Source organism: Kazachstania africana, chromosome 3 (genome assembly GCF_000304475.1).
Source record: "Kazachstania africana CBS 2517 chromosome 3, complete genome".
Lineage (NCBI taxonomy): Eukaryota > Fungi > Ascomycota > Saccharomycetes > Saccharomycetales > Saccharomycetaceae > Kazachstania > Kazachstania africana.
Genome location: NC_018942.1, coordinates 31739 through 46993, shown reverse-complemented (window position 1 = coordinate 46993; position 15255 = coordinate 31739). Strand labels below are relative to the sequence as shown.

The 15255-nt window shown below is 36.7% G+C and overlaps 7 protein-coding genes across 7 annotated transcripts; 4 read left to right on the top strand and 3 right to left on the bottom strand.

The window, feature by feature from the left end:
* Positions 1 to 268: 268 nt before the first annotated feature.
* Positions 269 to 3184, top strand: MAK21 (RNA-binding ribosome biosynthesis protein MAK21; the record flags this gene model as incomplete). Its single annotated transcript, XM_003956108.1, has 1 exon — positions 269 to 3184. The coding sequence occupies one exon, from the start codon at positions 269 to 271 to the stop codon at positions 3182 to 3184; it is 2916 nt and encodes a 971-aa protein (XP_003956157.1).
* Positions 3185 to 5121: 1937 nt separating this feature from the next.
* On the top strand, positions 5122 to 6783 carry TEC1 (Tec1p; the record flags this gene model as incomplete). Its single annotated transcript, XM_003956107.1, has 1 exon — positions 5122 to 6783. One exon carries the CDS (start codon positions 5122 to 5124, stop codon positions 6781 to 6783), a length of 1662 nt encoding a protein of 553 aa, XP_003956156.1.
* Positions 6784 to 7118: 335 nt separating this feature from the next.
* On the top strand, positions 7119 to 9959 carry MIS1 (trifunctional formate-tetrahydrofolate ligase/methenyltetrahydrofolate cyclohydrolase/methylenetetrahydrofolate dehydrogenase MIS1; the record flags this gene model as incomplete). Its single annotated transcript, XM_003956106.1, has 1 exon — positions 7119 to 9959. One exon carries the CDS (start codon positions 7119 to 7121, stop codon positions 9957 to 9959), a length of 2841 nt encoding a protein of 946 aa, XP_003956155.1.
* Positions 9960 to 10093: 134 nt separating this feature from the next.
* On the bottom strand, positions 10094 to 10942 carry RPL19A (60S ribosomal protein eL19; the record flags this gene model as incomplete). Its single annotated transcript, XM_003956105.1, has 2 exons — positions 10094 to 10661; positions 10941 to 10942. Coding segments are annotated over 2 exons (570 nt in total).
* Positions 10943 to 11409: 467 nt separating this feature from the next.
* On the bottom strand, positions 11410 to 11895 carry KAFR0C00220 (uncharacterized protein; the record flags this gene model as incomplete). The annotated part of the gene is made up of 1 exon (XM_003956104.1): positions 11410 to 11895. One exon carries the CDS (start codon positions 11893 to 11895, stop codon positions 11410 to 11412), a length of 486 nt encoding a protein of 161 aa, XP_003956153.1.
* Positions 11896 to 12037: 142 nt separating this feature from the next.
* AAC3 (ADP/ATP carrier protein AAC3) lies at positions 12038 to 12961 on the top strand (the record flags this gene model as incomplete). Its single annotated transcript, XM_003956103.1, has 1 exon — positions 12038 to 12961. The coding sequence occupies one exon, from the start codon at positions 12038 to 12040 to the stop codon at positions 12959 to 12961; it is 924 nt and encodes a 307-aa protein (XP_003956152.1).
* A 1579-nt stretch (positions 12962 to 14540) lies between these two features.
* Positions 14541 to 15074, bottom strand: LDB18 (Ldb18p; the record flags this gene model as incomplete). The annotated part of the gene is made up of 1 exon (XM_003956102.1): positions 14541 to 15074. The coding sequence occupies one exon, from the start codon at positions 15072 to 15074 to the stop codon at positions 14541 to 14543; it is 534 nt and encodes a 177-aa protein (XP_003956151.1).
* Positions 15075 to 15255: the final 181 nt, after the last annotated feature.

Here is a 15255-nt window from a genome sequence, read left to right as displayed (position 1 = left end):
CAAATGCAAGGAAAACGACCAAAAGCCAGATTGCTGAATCAAATTCCGTTGCTGTTGCGTTGGCTACTTATGGTTAGCCGCTGATTATCTTTTTTCTCTGTTCTTCTCGCCTGGCTCCAGATTGCTCATTACCCGGTACTTGGCATTCTGAAAAATTTTTCGTCCTTTGTAGGAACAAAAAAAAACTGACATAGATTAAAACGATGAGATGAGCTAATTACAAGATTAAAATTTCATCAGCTACCACTCATAAAACGTTCCAAATACAATGAGTGATACAGAATCTAATAAGTTAGATTTATCTTCTTTGAAGGACAAAATTTCCTCAAAATTAAATGCTCAGAAAGAGAAGAAATCTAATGATAAGAAAACCGCTAAGAAGAATGAAGTTGATGACGTCCTTCGCCGTGAAGCTTTATCTTTAGGCGCTACAGAAAAGGACTTAGAATTACTTGAAGGTGAAATAGACAATGATTTAAGTGAACAGGAATTTAATGCCAGTGATGAAGATTCTAAGGAGGATGAAGCTTTCACTGATGATTTGAAAAGTTTTATGAAAAACATTGGTCTAGAAAACCGTACTGTTGATGATATCGAAACGAAATCTGAACCAGAAGATGAAGGAGTGGAAGAGGCTGAACTTAGTCCTAGCTCAGCAGAGGACGAAGAAGAAGAGGAAGAGGAAGAACAACAAGAAGACGCCGGCGAGCTCCAACCAGAATCCGAACAAGAAGCCGAAGATGTAGAGAATCACAATACTAAGGGCTTAGTTACTCAAACAAACATTTCCACTGCTGAAAAGTTGATTATTTCATTCGAGACAGCCTGGTACCAAGTTCCTTTAGATCCTCAAATTGAACAAAATATCAAAGAAGATACCAAGTTAACTAAAGAACAAATCGAAACTCTTTTAGAAAGAGGTAAACAAGCTCTTGAAATCGATAATCAAACTTATTTTGAAGGTTTCACGAGGGAGTCTTCACAAAAGAAGTTCATGTCACAAATTTTATCTGATGGTACATTAAGTGATAAAATTTCTGCTTTAACTTTATTGATCCAAGAATCTCCTATTCACAATACCAAATCCCTAGAAACTCTTCTATCCTATTGTAACAAAAAATCTAGAAATTCCCAATTACAAAGTTTGAATGCATTGAAGGATTTACTTTTGAATGGCATGTTACCTGATAGAAAGTTGAGATACTTCAAAAATCAACCTGGTCTTTCCATGATGTTAAATAAGAGAACATTGGCCATTTTCTACTTCGAAGATTATTTGAAGAAGACTTTTTTCAAAATTTTGGAAATCTTAGAGAAATTATCTCACGATCCTATTATTCATGTTAGATCAAAGATTTTAAGCCACATATTCGATTTATTGACCTCCAAACCTGAACAAGAATTTAATTTATTAAGATTGGGTGTAAATAAATTGGGTGATATCGACTCCAAAGTCTCTTCAAAGGCATCATACTTACTATTACAATTACAACAAATGCATCCGAACATGAAAAGTATTGTTATAGACAACATGGTTGATCTTGCTTTAAGACCAAATGCCGATTATCATACAGTGTATTATTCAGTGATTACTCTGAATCAAACAATTTTGAAAAGGTCAGAAGATTCAATTGCAAACAAATTAATCAAGACATATTTTACCCTTTTCGAAAAGTTTTTGGTAACCACCGATAAACAAGACACTGAAATTCCAGTTAAGTCCAATGCTAAAGGCTATGAAAATAAACGGAAAAAGAACTTTAAGAGAGGTAAAAATGGTGGTAAATCAGTGAAGAACGAGAAAACAGATGCTGAAATACTGAGTGAAAAGAACTCGAAGTTGTTCAGTGCCTTATTGACAGGCATCAATCGTTCCTTTCCATTTGCCACAATTCCCGCATCAATATATGAGGCACACATGGAAACCTTATATAAAATTACACATTCTTCCAATTTCAATACATCTATTCAGGCACTTATTTTAATTAATCAAGTTACCGTCAAGGCCTGTTTGAATACTGATAGATATTACAAGACGTTGTACGAATCACTTTTCGACCCAAGATTACTCAATTCATCTAAGCAAGGTATCTACTTTAATTTACTTTACAAATCTTTGAAACAAGATGCAAAGAACGTTGCGCGTGTCGAGGCATTCGTTAAGAGAATCTTACAAGTTTCATCTCATTGGTTAAATGTCGGTACAATTGCAGGGTTTTTCTATCTTTTGATACAATTAGTTCAAACTATTCCGCAAATTAGAAATTTACTTATAAACTCTCCAGTTGATTATCAATATCAAAGTGATTCACAAGGAGAAGAAGACGAAAAGAAGGAGAAGAAAATACCAAAACAATATGACAGTCGTAAACGTGATCCAAAATTTGCCAATGCAGATCAATCTTCATTATGGGAAATAACACAATTTGTGAATCATTTTCACCCAACCGTACAATCCTATGCAGATGCATTCATTAACAACAAACCTAATGAAGTTACAAAACCGGATCTTGGTCTCTTCACTTTAGCTCATTTCCTTGACAGATTTGTTTACAGAAATGCCAGACAGAAACAGGTTACTAGAGGTTCATCTATTATGCAACCTTTGTTTGGCGGATCACAATTGAACAGTTCGTTACTTGTAAAAGCATCAGACATGGTTAATAAGGAAGCCGCTGTTAATACTACCAATTGGTTAGATAAAAAAGTGAGTGAGATCAAACCTGATGAGAAATTTTTCTATCAATATTTCGTGAATAAAAAATCAGCTATAAAGCAGAAACAACAAAATGAGAAGAAAGAAATTGATTCTGATAATGAGGGAATGGATGAAGATGAAATTTGGGATGCATTGGTGAAATCAAGACCTGATGTGGAACATGACAGTGGTGATGAATTAGAGTTTAGTGGTGAAGATTTCAGTGATATGAGTGATAGTGAAGATGAGGAAGCTTTTGAAGAAGAAGAAGAAGATGATATTGAAATTGATGAGGCTATTTTCAACGATGACGAGTCATCCGACCAAGAAGAAGAGGCTGAAGAAGATTCCAAGAAACGTAAAAATGTTGAGGGAGAGGCATCTGAAGAGGGTTCTAAGAAAAATAAAAGACAAAAGAAGGAATCTCTACCATTATTTGCAGATGCTGCAGATTACGCTAAGTATTTAGAATCCGACTCCGATTGATACATTTTCGGCAAAAAAAAGTAGTACGTATCTAAGTAATATATTTTATTCCTGTATAATAAAGTTAAACATACAATTTGAAACTGCGGTTTTTTGATTTTTTTTTCTTTTGGGTCATGCAGCAGGTAAAGATGTGCAATCTATTATAGCTGAGGTATCCCGATTGCAATAAGCTTCATTGAACTTTTTGCCCTATGTCTTATGTGAAAGTTAGTGCGTTGTCTACCCAGAGGGGTGCGGTACGAGGCAAATGATCACTTTGAAGGTGATCAATTGATAGCCTATTTCCCACCAGAAATATAATTTATTGCTGTTGCTTTGGTAATTTCGGTGTTTCCTTCAATGTTTTCTCAGGGATAAAGGTGTAACTACGATATTTAGTAATGGTTTGCATGTGCTTCTAAAAATAATCACTAAGAGAACGACGTCTAAGTAAAATGTGCAATACGAAGGGAAAATCAATTCAATCGGGGCACACACTGTCCTTTTTTTTCCTATATTTGACGTACGCTGTTTTTCTTCGGCTTTCCTCCTTCTTATCAGATTAAACAAATATTGTCCTCTCCCAAATCATTGTCACCCCCGCAAAGGAGCTGGAAGGGGAAAAGAAAATAGAAAAGCAAGATAGGAAATTGTACGTAATGGACTGTATCACAATGAAACGCTGAAGAGGTTCCTGAAAACTGGATTTATCCCTTTCGTTGTGTAGATCCTGTTTGAACAAAGTTTATTTGAAATCAACAAATAAGTCTTACCAAACCATGAAATTAATGTCTGATAATCCAATTAATTGTCAACCTCGACAATAAAATATTTCAAGACTAGCTTCCATTCGATTGACTTAATCCTGCAGCAATCTTCACTGTTCCCAGATAATGGCGATTACTTTTCCTTCATCTTTTTGTGATCTGTCATATCCCTCATTGCTTCCAAGAGATATCTTGCCTTGCAGCGTAAATCCCCGCTTCCGCCGTCAAAGGCCCAGCCAGACCCTCCCTACGTGGTGCCCAAAAAACCCGGTTGTTTTTCTAATTTGAGAATTGCTCTTGTTTCATAAGATGAGAATGCTACACTTAATACACGCACTATCAGCGCAAAAGAGAAAAACCCAAAATTTAAAAAACAAAAGAAAAAAGGAAATACAAATTGATGTTGATGACGACTCTCAGACATCCCCGCAGCGGAACAACAACTGTCTCGGCTTTGTTTATCAAATCATTTTTTTGTTTATTTTGTTCCCCCTTCTCCTTCTCCGTGGCTTTCTTAGACACGCCCGAGAAAAAAGGGCAAAACACCTACGTAGATAATTCTGCTGTTTTTGTCCGTCGGTTTTCAGCGAGGCGTTGAATTTTTTTCCTCGACCAAGACAATGGGAAGAGAAAGAGTCTCTCGAGGGCTGTAGTGACGCTTCTTGCCAGTATTAAGTAAGAGACAAACAACAAGAAGTTTCATAATTCAAAGTTAAATCAGCATCAAATCGCACATTGCTATAAATATATAGCAAGGCTTATTTCTTCATTCTTCATTAGCTCGATCACTTTGGTTACCTTTATTTTATTTTTCTCGATACTTCTCTTACTAATCCTTCTTTTGTTAGAATTCTAACATAAAACCCCAAAAAACAGCAAACGATCTTTCTTCTTCAAATCTCCGTTTCGTTGAAACTAGTCTTTGATATCTGCTTCCCATTGAAATAAATCAGTTTCTTTTTTTTTTTTTTTTTTTAAAAAGTTCATTTTTGGTCCTTTAATGGCTTAAGAACGTGATAGTACTGCAACTTTACTTCACTCTCTTTTATTTTTCTCTGTCTCCCCTTTGCTCTCTTTATTCTTAGTTCAGTACCATCATCTAGTTTTTGTCCAGCTGTATTTATGTCTGAAGCTAACGACCCTCTTTCTTCGTCACTTTCAAGTACTATTCCGAATAATGATCCTAGAATGTCCGGCGCTAAAATCGATAATGACAACAATATCAACTCTCAGTTAACATCCCACAATGATTGGAATCCAGTAGATACCAGAGTCTTCGACGTATACATGAATAAGGAATCATCACAGAATTTAAAATTATTAGATATCTTTTCTGATGAAATTAAAGTTAAAAATATCGATGATAATGACGACGCCTTGGAATTGCTAAACACTGGGTTAGGAAAAAGATCAAAATCGATAAAAAGACACCTTTTCAAACATGTTAATAAACAAAAATTTACTAGAAATTCAGGTCCTCCTACAAAATTACCTTATTTAGATAGTACCAATCTAATCGATTCAAATAAACAGAAAAAAAGAACGCCGTCTACCTCTCCGAGGAATCTATATAATATGAAAGATGGATGTGATAAATGGACTACAGAAGTGGAAACTGCCTTCTTAGATTCATTAAGACTAATCATGAAAAATGGTACTTCAAAAATTAAACTGAAAGAAAGAAATTATGGTAGAAATGAACTGATTTCGCTGTATATAAAATACCACACAAATGAAACTAGAACAAAGAAACAAATTTCGTCTCATATTCAAGTTTGGAAAAAATCAATAATAACAAAATTATCAAATAATAATGAATTGTCACCCTTAGAAATAGAATTGTTGCAATTGATAGAAAATGGAGCTCCCCAGGATTCCAAAACAATGCAAGCCTTTAATCACGTCTTTGAAGATATCATAAGTAGACACATTCAAGAAGAGGAAGAAGGAGGGAATGGATTTATAGCAGATCATGAAATGTCCAAGTCTGCAACTTCTGGAGCTCAAAATATAGAAATTGTACCAAAGAAAGAATACATGGATTATCCTACATTAATAACACCACATTCAACAACGACAGGTAATAATCCAGCAACAAATCATTTCCAAGATCTGCAAGATGAATCTCTGTTGCGTCATCCACACTTACCTTCTCAACCTTTAAATCCAAACTCTTTCCCAATCACTCCTCTAGATTATGCCAAATCTGTTTATGAAAATTTGAAAAGTTACAAATGCGTTCCTGTGAAGGTTCCTGATAGTATTTCCTCACCCAATGTGAAAGGCTCCTACAATAACCTAACTAACAGGGAAGAATCTGCGTTGCAATCCGCCAAAAATGTTAAATTACAACAAAAGCAACTCATAGGTGTTTTGAATGCCCAGGCTAAGAATATCAATGGAAGTATGTCCTCAATGGCACAAACTTTCCAAGATAATAATCAGGCAACTGTAATATCAAATGATCAACAAAATGCCTACTATCAGTCAGTGTATCGAACACAAATTCCAAATGTGGCATGTTCTCAGTCGCCATTCGTGTCCCAATTTCCGGTACCTAACCAATTTCAATCTCCACAAGAACAACAGTTCCTTCTGGCACAACAACATCAAAATCAACAAATTCAAGACATTCAATATGCAATGGCTATGCAATCACAGCAATATCCTTATGCCCCTCATCTCTATCCCGCACACTTTTCTCAATACGCACAAGGTCAACCGCAATATTTGCCACAACAGCATCCCCAATCGCAGACCCAACAACATGCATACGACCAAGAAAATGCATCTTTTATTACTTCGTCCAAAAATACTACTACAACAACTAATAATAATGGCTATAATTGAAGCTAGTTAAATAATTTCTTTTCATATATTCTAAAAAAGCTGTGTATTTGTCTATATAACAGACTTACTGGTTTTTGTAATTTAAATCATGGTTTGTGAATTCATATTTAAAGGCATTGTTCAACTACAGAGAAAGCCATTTCTACTGTTTCATTTGGACGAAAAAGTCCGACAATGAAAATTTCTCGAGCTTTTTTTATCAGAAAAATTCGATAAATCAATGCTTTAAGGAAGGGTATCACTAGATGATGACGTGCTTCATTGACTGACAGTCTTCGTCAATTCCTTGATATCCTCCACTTTACATTACTGCAGAGGTGAAAAATAGATACGTGATGATATCTCTGCGTCATTATCATCTCCTGCGAGGGACTGCTTTATCAAAGTCAATTGTTGACCAAATTAAAACCAATGTGGTAACGCTGAAGAGAAAATATCCGGATTTCAGCCCCACATTAAAAATTATTCAAGTTGGTAATAAATCAGACTCTAGCACTTACATCCGGATGAAACAGAGAGCGTCAAAGTCATGCCTTATCACGACAATAGTGGAAAAACTACCTTTAAACGTCTCTGAAGATGAAGTTCTAGCAAGAATAGAAGAATCGAACAGTGATTCTGCAATAGATGGCATCATAGTACAGTTACCTCTACCTAAGCTGTTAAATGAACAAACCATTACTGATGCCATATTGCCTTCAAAAGATGTTGATGGCCTAACGGTTTTCAATTCAGGACAACTGGCAAAAAGAGGTGGCCATCCTTTTTTCTTACCATGCACCCCAAATGGTATAATGGAACTTTTAAGGTCCGATCCAAATATAATCGTAGAGGGGAAAGTCGCTCTAGTTATAGGAAGGTCAGATATTGTCGGTAACCCTCTTGCGACAATGTTAAGGAAGGAGAATGCCACAATAATTAGTTGCCATAGCAAGACGAAAAACATAGAAAGGCTAATAAAATTAGCAGATATTTTAGTTTCAGCTTGTGGAATTCCCAATTTTGTCAAAGGCGAATGGCTTAAGAAGGATGCAGTCATAATTGATGTTGGGATTAATTACGTAAAGGATAAAAGCAAAAAATCAAAGAGAAAACTAGTGGGTGACGTCGATATCGCTTCAGTAAAGAATACAATAGGCTTTCTTACACCAGTTCCTGGTGGTGTTGGCCCAATGACAGTCGCCTCTCTCATGAACAATGTCTTCATTGCTGCTAAAAACAGTATCGCGGGCAAAACATTCCATCCGTATATTTCCCCTCTGCCATTACCAAACTTGGAAAACAACACTAAAGTGTCTGATTTTCAAATATCCAAGTTACAGAAACCCAAGCGTATTGAAAAATTAGCTGAAGAGTTGGGAATTCTACCAGATGAACTTGAACTGTTCGGTCATTTCAAGGCAAAAATATCAACATCCATCCTCGAAAGATTAAAAATGAAACAAAATGGCAAGTACGTTTTGGTTGCTGGTATTACACCTACGCCCTTTGGTGAAGGAAAGTCTGCGACCACGATTGGCTTGGCTCAAGCACTCACTGCCCATTTGGGGATCCCTTCAATAGCTAACTTACGCCAGCCTTCCATGGGCCCAATATTTGGTATGAAAGGGGGAGCTGCTGGGGGAGGTTTTTCACAAGCTATACCCACCGAAGAATTCAATTTACACCTTACTGGCGACATGCATGCAATTACTGCAGCCACTAATCTTTTAGCATCGGCAGTTGATACAAGATACTTCCATGAATCGACGCAAAAGGATATTACTCAATTTTTTAGTCGATTAGTAACCAATAAACGAAATGGGAAACAAGAATTTACTCCTTTCATGCTCAGACGGTTGAGAAAATTAGGAATTTCGAAAAAGAATCCAAACGAACTCTCTTTAGAAGAGATACGACAATTTTCTTTATTAAATATAAACCCCGATTCGATTATTGTGAATCGAGTGATAGATATGAATGACAGAATGTTAAGGAAAATAACGCTCGGGCAAGCTCCTTCTGAGAAGGGTCTCATTCGAGTTTCAAGATTTGAAATTACAGCTGCATCTGAATTAATGGCCATTTTAACTTTGTCTAAAAGCATTAAAGACCTCAGAAAAAGGGCCGGTGAAATAGTTGTTGCATTTGACTACGATGGAAACCCTATCACTGCAGAAGATATCGGATGCGCTGGTGCGGTAGCAGCTCTGCTAAAAGACTCGATGAAACCAACATTAATGCAAACACTTGAAGGAACTCCAGTTTTAGTACATGCAGGCCCTTTCGCTAATATATCAATAGGATCATCATCAATCATGGCAGATCTTATAGGACTAAAGTTAATGGGTCAAACAAACGATGAAAATTCAACTACTGGATTTGCGGTAACCGAGGCTGGATTTGATTTCAGTATGGGTGGTGAACGCTTCCTGGATATTAAATGCCGCTCATCTTCTCTGATTCCAAATGTGGTTGTCCTCGTTGCTACACTTCGAGCTTTAAAGATGCATGGCGGTGGTACTGACGTTAAACCGGGCCAACCAATTCCCAAAGAATATATGGAAGCGAATACTGAGCTAGTGAAGAAGGGTCTTAAGCACTTGAAGAAACAAATAGATAATGTTAAAGAGTATGGAATCCCCTGTGTTGTGGCATTAAACAGATTTGAAACCGATACTGAGGAGGAATTCGAAGTCGTGAGGCAAAGTGCTTTAAAAGCAGGGGCTTTTGATGTAATAAATTCTAATCATTACGCTGAAGGCGGTAAAGGAGCAGTAGGGTTAGCGCATGCCGTTGTAAATGCATCTCAGAAAGATAGAAATTTCCATTTTTTATATAACCTAGAGGATAGTTTTGAGGAGAAGGTTAGAAAAGTGGTGGCAAAACTGTATGGAGGCCAAGATATTTCTATGTCAAAAGAAGCAGAGAATAAGATGAAAAAATATGAGACTCTTGGATATGGTAATCTGCCAATATGCATAGCAAAGACGCAATATTCTTTATCAGCAGATCCCAAGCTGAAAGGTACGCCAAATGGGTTCATTATCCCAATAAAGGACATCAAATTATCAGCTGGTGCTGGCTACATTCAAGTTTTAACGGAGGGGATCCAGACAATGCCTGGATTACCGACACGCCCAGGTTTCATGGATATGGAGATTAATGAGAAAGATGAGATTGAAGGTCTATTCTAATGTAATCGAATTAGAATTTCCAAATATATATTCTTACTTCAAAATCTTTAATAAATTAATTTTTTAAAATTTTAAATTTGAAAGAAAACAAAAGATAATATATATGTTATTTAAATATCTATATTATTTAAGCTTTAAGCATCTTCCTTTAATAAAGCTTCTCTCTTTTCAGCGACTCTTTGAGCTCTTCTTTCACGAGCAGCTCTGTTCTTCATTCTTCTAGCTTCAGCTTCTTCAACTAAGGCCTTTTCACGTTGAGCATCAGCCTTGGCTTGGATGATGTGTTCGACTAAAGCTCTCTTGTGTTTGAAAGCGTTACCCTTAGCTTCCTTGTATAAAGTGTGGTATAAGTGCTTGTCGATCTTACCAGCGTCTCTGTACTTAGCTAATAATCTTCTTAAGACTCTTAATCTTCTGATCCAGACGACTTGGGATGGTAAACGAGCTTCCTTAGTACCTTTTCTCTTACCGTAACCAGTGTGACGACCAGCTCTCTTGGATAAAGCGTAAGCTCTAGTTCTAGATCTGGAGTGGACGGTGACAGCCTTCTTGACAATGGTACCGTTCTTTACTAATCTTCTGATAGCACTTCTAGAGTTGGCTTGAGCAAGTTCAGTGGTTTCGTTTGGGTCTAACCAAACCTTTCTCTTACCAACACCGATGACAGAAGCGGCAAGTCTCTTTTGAGTACGTAAGTTAGCCCTGTTAAAAAAAAATAAAACGAATATAAATGTTAGTGAATTTGTTCTAGTATAAGTGGAAAAAGGTTGAGAGCATTATCTGGTGACAACTGGTTCATTATCATGGATATTTAAAAAGTTAGATTCATATTAAAATCGCTATTTCTTTACTGTTCTTCCCATTCATTTTGATAAGTTCAAATTTCTCAAAAAGTCCAAAACTAGGTTACCTCTTCTAATTTGGATAGATTTTACCAATATAAGTTCTCTCAAATGGTTTCAATAAATACAATCGACATACATTTTTGCTTTTGGTTCTCTAAAATTGTTGAATAAACTATCTGATGCAACTATTGAAATATGTTAAATTTCAAGATTATCAAGTTTTTTTTGGAAATTGCACTCAGTGCATTCAGCGTACTGTGTGTGGAAAGGGCGTTGGTATTCACTATTCACTCAGTGTAGGTGAGTGGTTTGCGAGTCCCTTACCAATTGTGCATTCTGCGATTACACAGAGAGTGAGCCTGGAGCCAAAGGGGACTCTGCCTATCTTGTCTCTCCACCCGCCAGTAGAGGGAGGGAACTGAATTCTGTGCGAACGTCCCAGCCAGCTAGAAGGAAGTGATCAGGAACTTTCCGCCGACGAGAGTTATCTTACCACCGACATTTCGCAAGGGAATGCCATCACGAACCGCTTTTTCTGTAAACGGAAAAAAAGATGCGATTTCCCTTGAACTGGTTTTTATCTTGTTTTTTTTTGTTTTTTTTCTTCAATTTCGCGCGCCGATGTACGGATGCAGATTCGCGCAAGAACAGTCAAACGAACAACGGGAGAAATCCGAGACCCTCAAGACTTCGAGCCAAGATGGACAGGCACAGTGAAGGGAGTAGTCCTCCAACCACAACGGATAGAACTTTATTACAAGGCAGTCATAGACAGGTTTCTGGTGCTGGCGGCTGGCTTGTCTCCAATGGCGGGAGGGGGTAACCACGACTGCTATTCTTCTCGCTATCCTGCCGGTCCTTTCTTGTCTGTCACTTCCATTTGTTTGGTACTTACCAATTAAATTCAAGAGAAATCCTCTAATAGCGGCAGTAATCTGAACATGGAATGAGGCCTGCCACCGGTCTCGGACACTCTCGTTATCGAATTTGCTGCACGACCGGCCTGACACGTCCCGTTGTTTTGTGAAATTATTATGGTATCGAAAAAGTAAAGGGAAAATCAATATAGCGTAATTCTCGTTTTGTAACATCCAATGGTATCTATCGCTTTTTTATAACTCATTGGTCGATTGTAGTATATAAAGGTTTTGTTACTAAAGAACGGTTTTCCTCTGATTATATATCACTGTCAGAACATTACTAAGAAGAGTCAATCTTAAGCACGGTCAAGTCATGAGTATGGAAAAGAAACAGATGGAATCAAATTTCCTTATTGATTTCTTAATGGGTGGTGTCTCCGCAGCAATCGCAAAGACTGCTGCTTCACCAATTGAAAGAGTCAAATTGTTGATTCAAAATCAAGATGAAATGATTAAACAAGGTTCTCTTGATCATAGATACAACGGTATTGTTGATTGTTTTAGAAGAACTGCTAAATCTGAAGGTATCATCGCATTTTGGAGAGGTAACACTGCTAATGTCATCAGATATTTCCCTACGCAAGCTTTGAATTTTGCATTCAAAGATAAAATTAAAGCAATGTTTGGGTTCAAGAAGGAAGAAGGTTACGGTAAGTGGTTTGCAGGTAATTTAGCATCCGGTGGTCTTGCTGGTGGTCTTTCTTTAATGTTTGTCTATTCTTTAGATTATGCAAGAACAAGACTGGCTGCAGACGCCAAATCTACTAAGACTGGTGGTTCAAGACAGTTTAATGGGTTAATCGATGTTTATAAGAAGACTTTGAAATCTGATGGTGTGGCAGGTCTATACAGAGGTTTCTTACCATCTGTCGCTGGTATCATTGTCTACAGAGGTCTATATTTCGGTCTTTATGATTCCACGAAGCCATTACTATTGACTGGTTCCTTGGAAGGCTCCTTTTTGGCTTCTTTCTTATTGGGTTGGGCTGTCACTACTGGTGCATCAACTTGTTCATACCCATTAGATACAGTTAGAAGAAGAATGATGATGACTTCAGGTCAAGCTGTTAAATACAATGGTGCATTCGACTGTTGCAGACAAATTGTAGCTGCGGAAGGTGTCAAATCGTTATTTAAAGGTTGTGGTGCTAATATCTTAAGAGGTGTCGCAGGTGCAGGTGTTATCTCATTATATGATCAATTACAAATGATCTTATTCGGTAAAAAGTTTAAATAGTTGAAATTGTAATAATTATCATTATATTATCAATGAATTATCTCCTTAAATTCATCTTGTAATTATCCATTGTTTAGCCACAATCTATATTTTTTTTCTATATATTAGTTTATATCTCTTTTCCTTATCATCATAACTTAAGATATTGGCCGTAGTTAGCACTTATAATGCAAATATTCATCTTTTCCATGTCTAGTTGTCCTGGAATATCAATACTCTTAAACGGACGTTATCGTAATAACGGCAATGCATTAGAAAACGTTAATTGGGAAAATACAGGGTCCAGGTCTCGAAAAATTTGACACAATGACAGTCATATATTTATAGCAAACCGAATACAGAGACAGTACATTTACCACCTTGTCCATTTCAGCTTTTCCGTTAAATATAGGTCATTTTCTGAAATAAAAATATCGAGGGACCCGAATAAAGGTGTCAGAATATCTCTTCTCATAGAATTTAAACATATATATATATATTCTCAATTGACAAGCCAACATGCAACAAAAAACTGATTAAATTCACGGTATTTGCGAAGGAGGCCTGAAATGGCTAACGGTGCCAGGTGTACTCATTAAGTTCTTTGAAAAAGATGTGTTGTTAACAGTAAACATCACATAGTACTATAATGTTGAAGATGCATCAATAAGGTAATATTTCTCAGTTATGTGTAGACAAAAGATCGTATAAACCACAATGGAATAGATTCTTCACGATGTAGAATGGAACATTGTTATTTATGCATGATTTTCGGTAACATAAACCTATTCACGGACTGAATCATTTTAAGTTCCTCCAGGCATATCAACTGACGTGTGTTGTTTGGGTAGTACATTGCATTACAGGAAGTACGCTTCCTGGCGCATTATTTAATGAGGGCTTTCTGTACTGAAGCTTATTTAGCCTTTAACATTTATGATTATCATATGCTGCAATCTATAGAGAGTGCTTTTATCATGCAGGAAAAAGTCATCGTAAAATGTAACCTTCTGGCATGGCAACGCAGACAATAGTACTGATTCTCAGCGGCTCCCTTCGCTAAAGCTATTGATATATTTGCCTTTTGTTTTCCAACAAAGTTGTTCAAATACGCTGTCGTCAACCGTTTTGATGGCATTGTGCTACGATAGTATTAGTTGAGATGCTCTCACAATCCATGTTGGGAGAATATTATTTCTGCCGGTCAATAATGAAACCATTGATTCATCTCAAGCAACTACATAGGTTTAAGTGTTAAGCACCGAATTCAATTCACAGGATCAACCTCAACTTACGTATCTGAGCCATAACAGTTCAAAAATAAACCAGAAATATACCATACTTAGTCCCCACATTTATAGAGGACTTAGATTAAAGTTGCATATTACGTAAAAAAAAGCAAAACCAACAGTACGGTGAAAATATCCCCCCCCAATAAAGATCATAAGAATGCCAAATCACTCGTATTAGTTTTCTAAAACTCCAATGTGCATGCGCCTGCACCAGGCGCTTCTTTTACCATGATGTAATGCTGTTAAAAGTTCATTAGAAGAGTCTTCTCGAGATAACTTGACAAGCTATACCACCACTTGATATGAGACTAACCTATGGAATCTATTTGTTCCTCAAGCCTATCCAATTTTGACTTAACGGATCGGAATTTATCATTGCAGGTAATGATATAATCCAAAAACTTTTCACTCATCGCCAATGATTTTATAATCAATTCATTACATTGTAAAATCAAAATTGGCAATTGATCAAGGCATTCCAAATCAAACTTAATAGTTTTTTTTGGTAATTCGATAATAGCATCAAATTTAAAATGCTTATCGTAAGCTAATTTTAAATTTTCTAAAGTCGATGATAATTTCACAAATTCATCTTGTTGCAGTTTAATAACAGTTTCCACTTCAGTTCTTTCATCAAAATCATTTGTCGATACAAACACATGTAATAAATCGAAAAGGTTCTTGTTATAGTTGCTTCCTCTCTCGTAGATCCCCTGTAAAATATCCAAAAGTAAAGTGGTTTTTTCCAAAATATTTTCTGAGCCATCGTAGTCACCAAGAAAAGACTCAATTCGGTTTACACGGTTCACAAGTCGGGCAATTATCGGGTTAGTGGTTGCCATGGCCTCAATCTTATACTAAAATAGTTTCTTCCAAGTTGGAGTTCTTTACAGCTTAATTGATAAAAATCTTGAATGAATCCAGCAAAGGCTGGCTGCTAATTGGAACAACGAAGAGCAAAACTGCAAATAAGTCTGGCAAACAGATGGGGGCCTATCACGCTACCGGATGGTCTGTATTTTC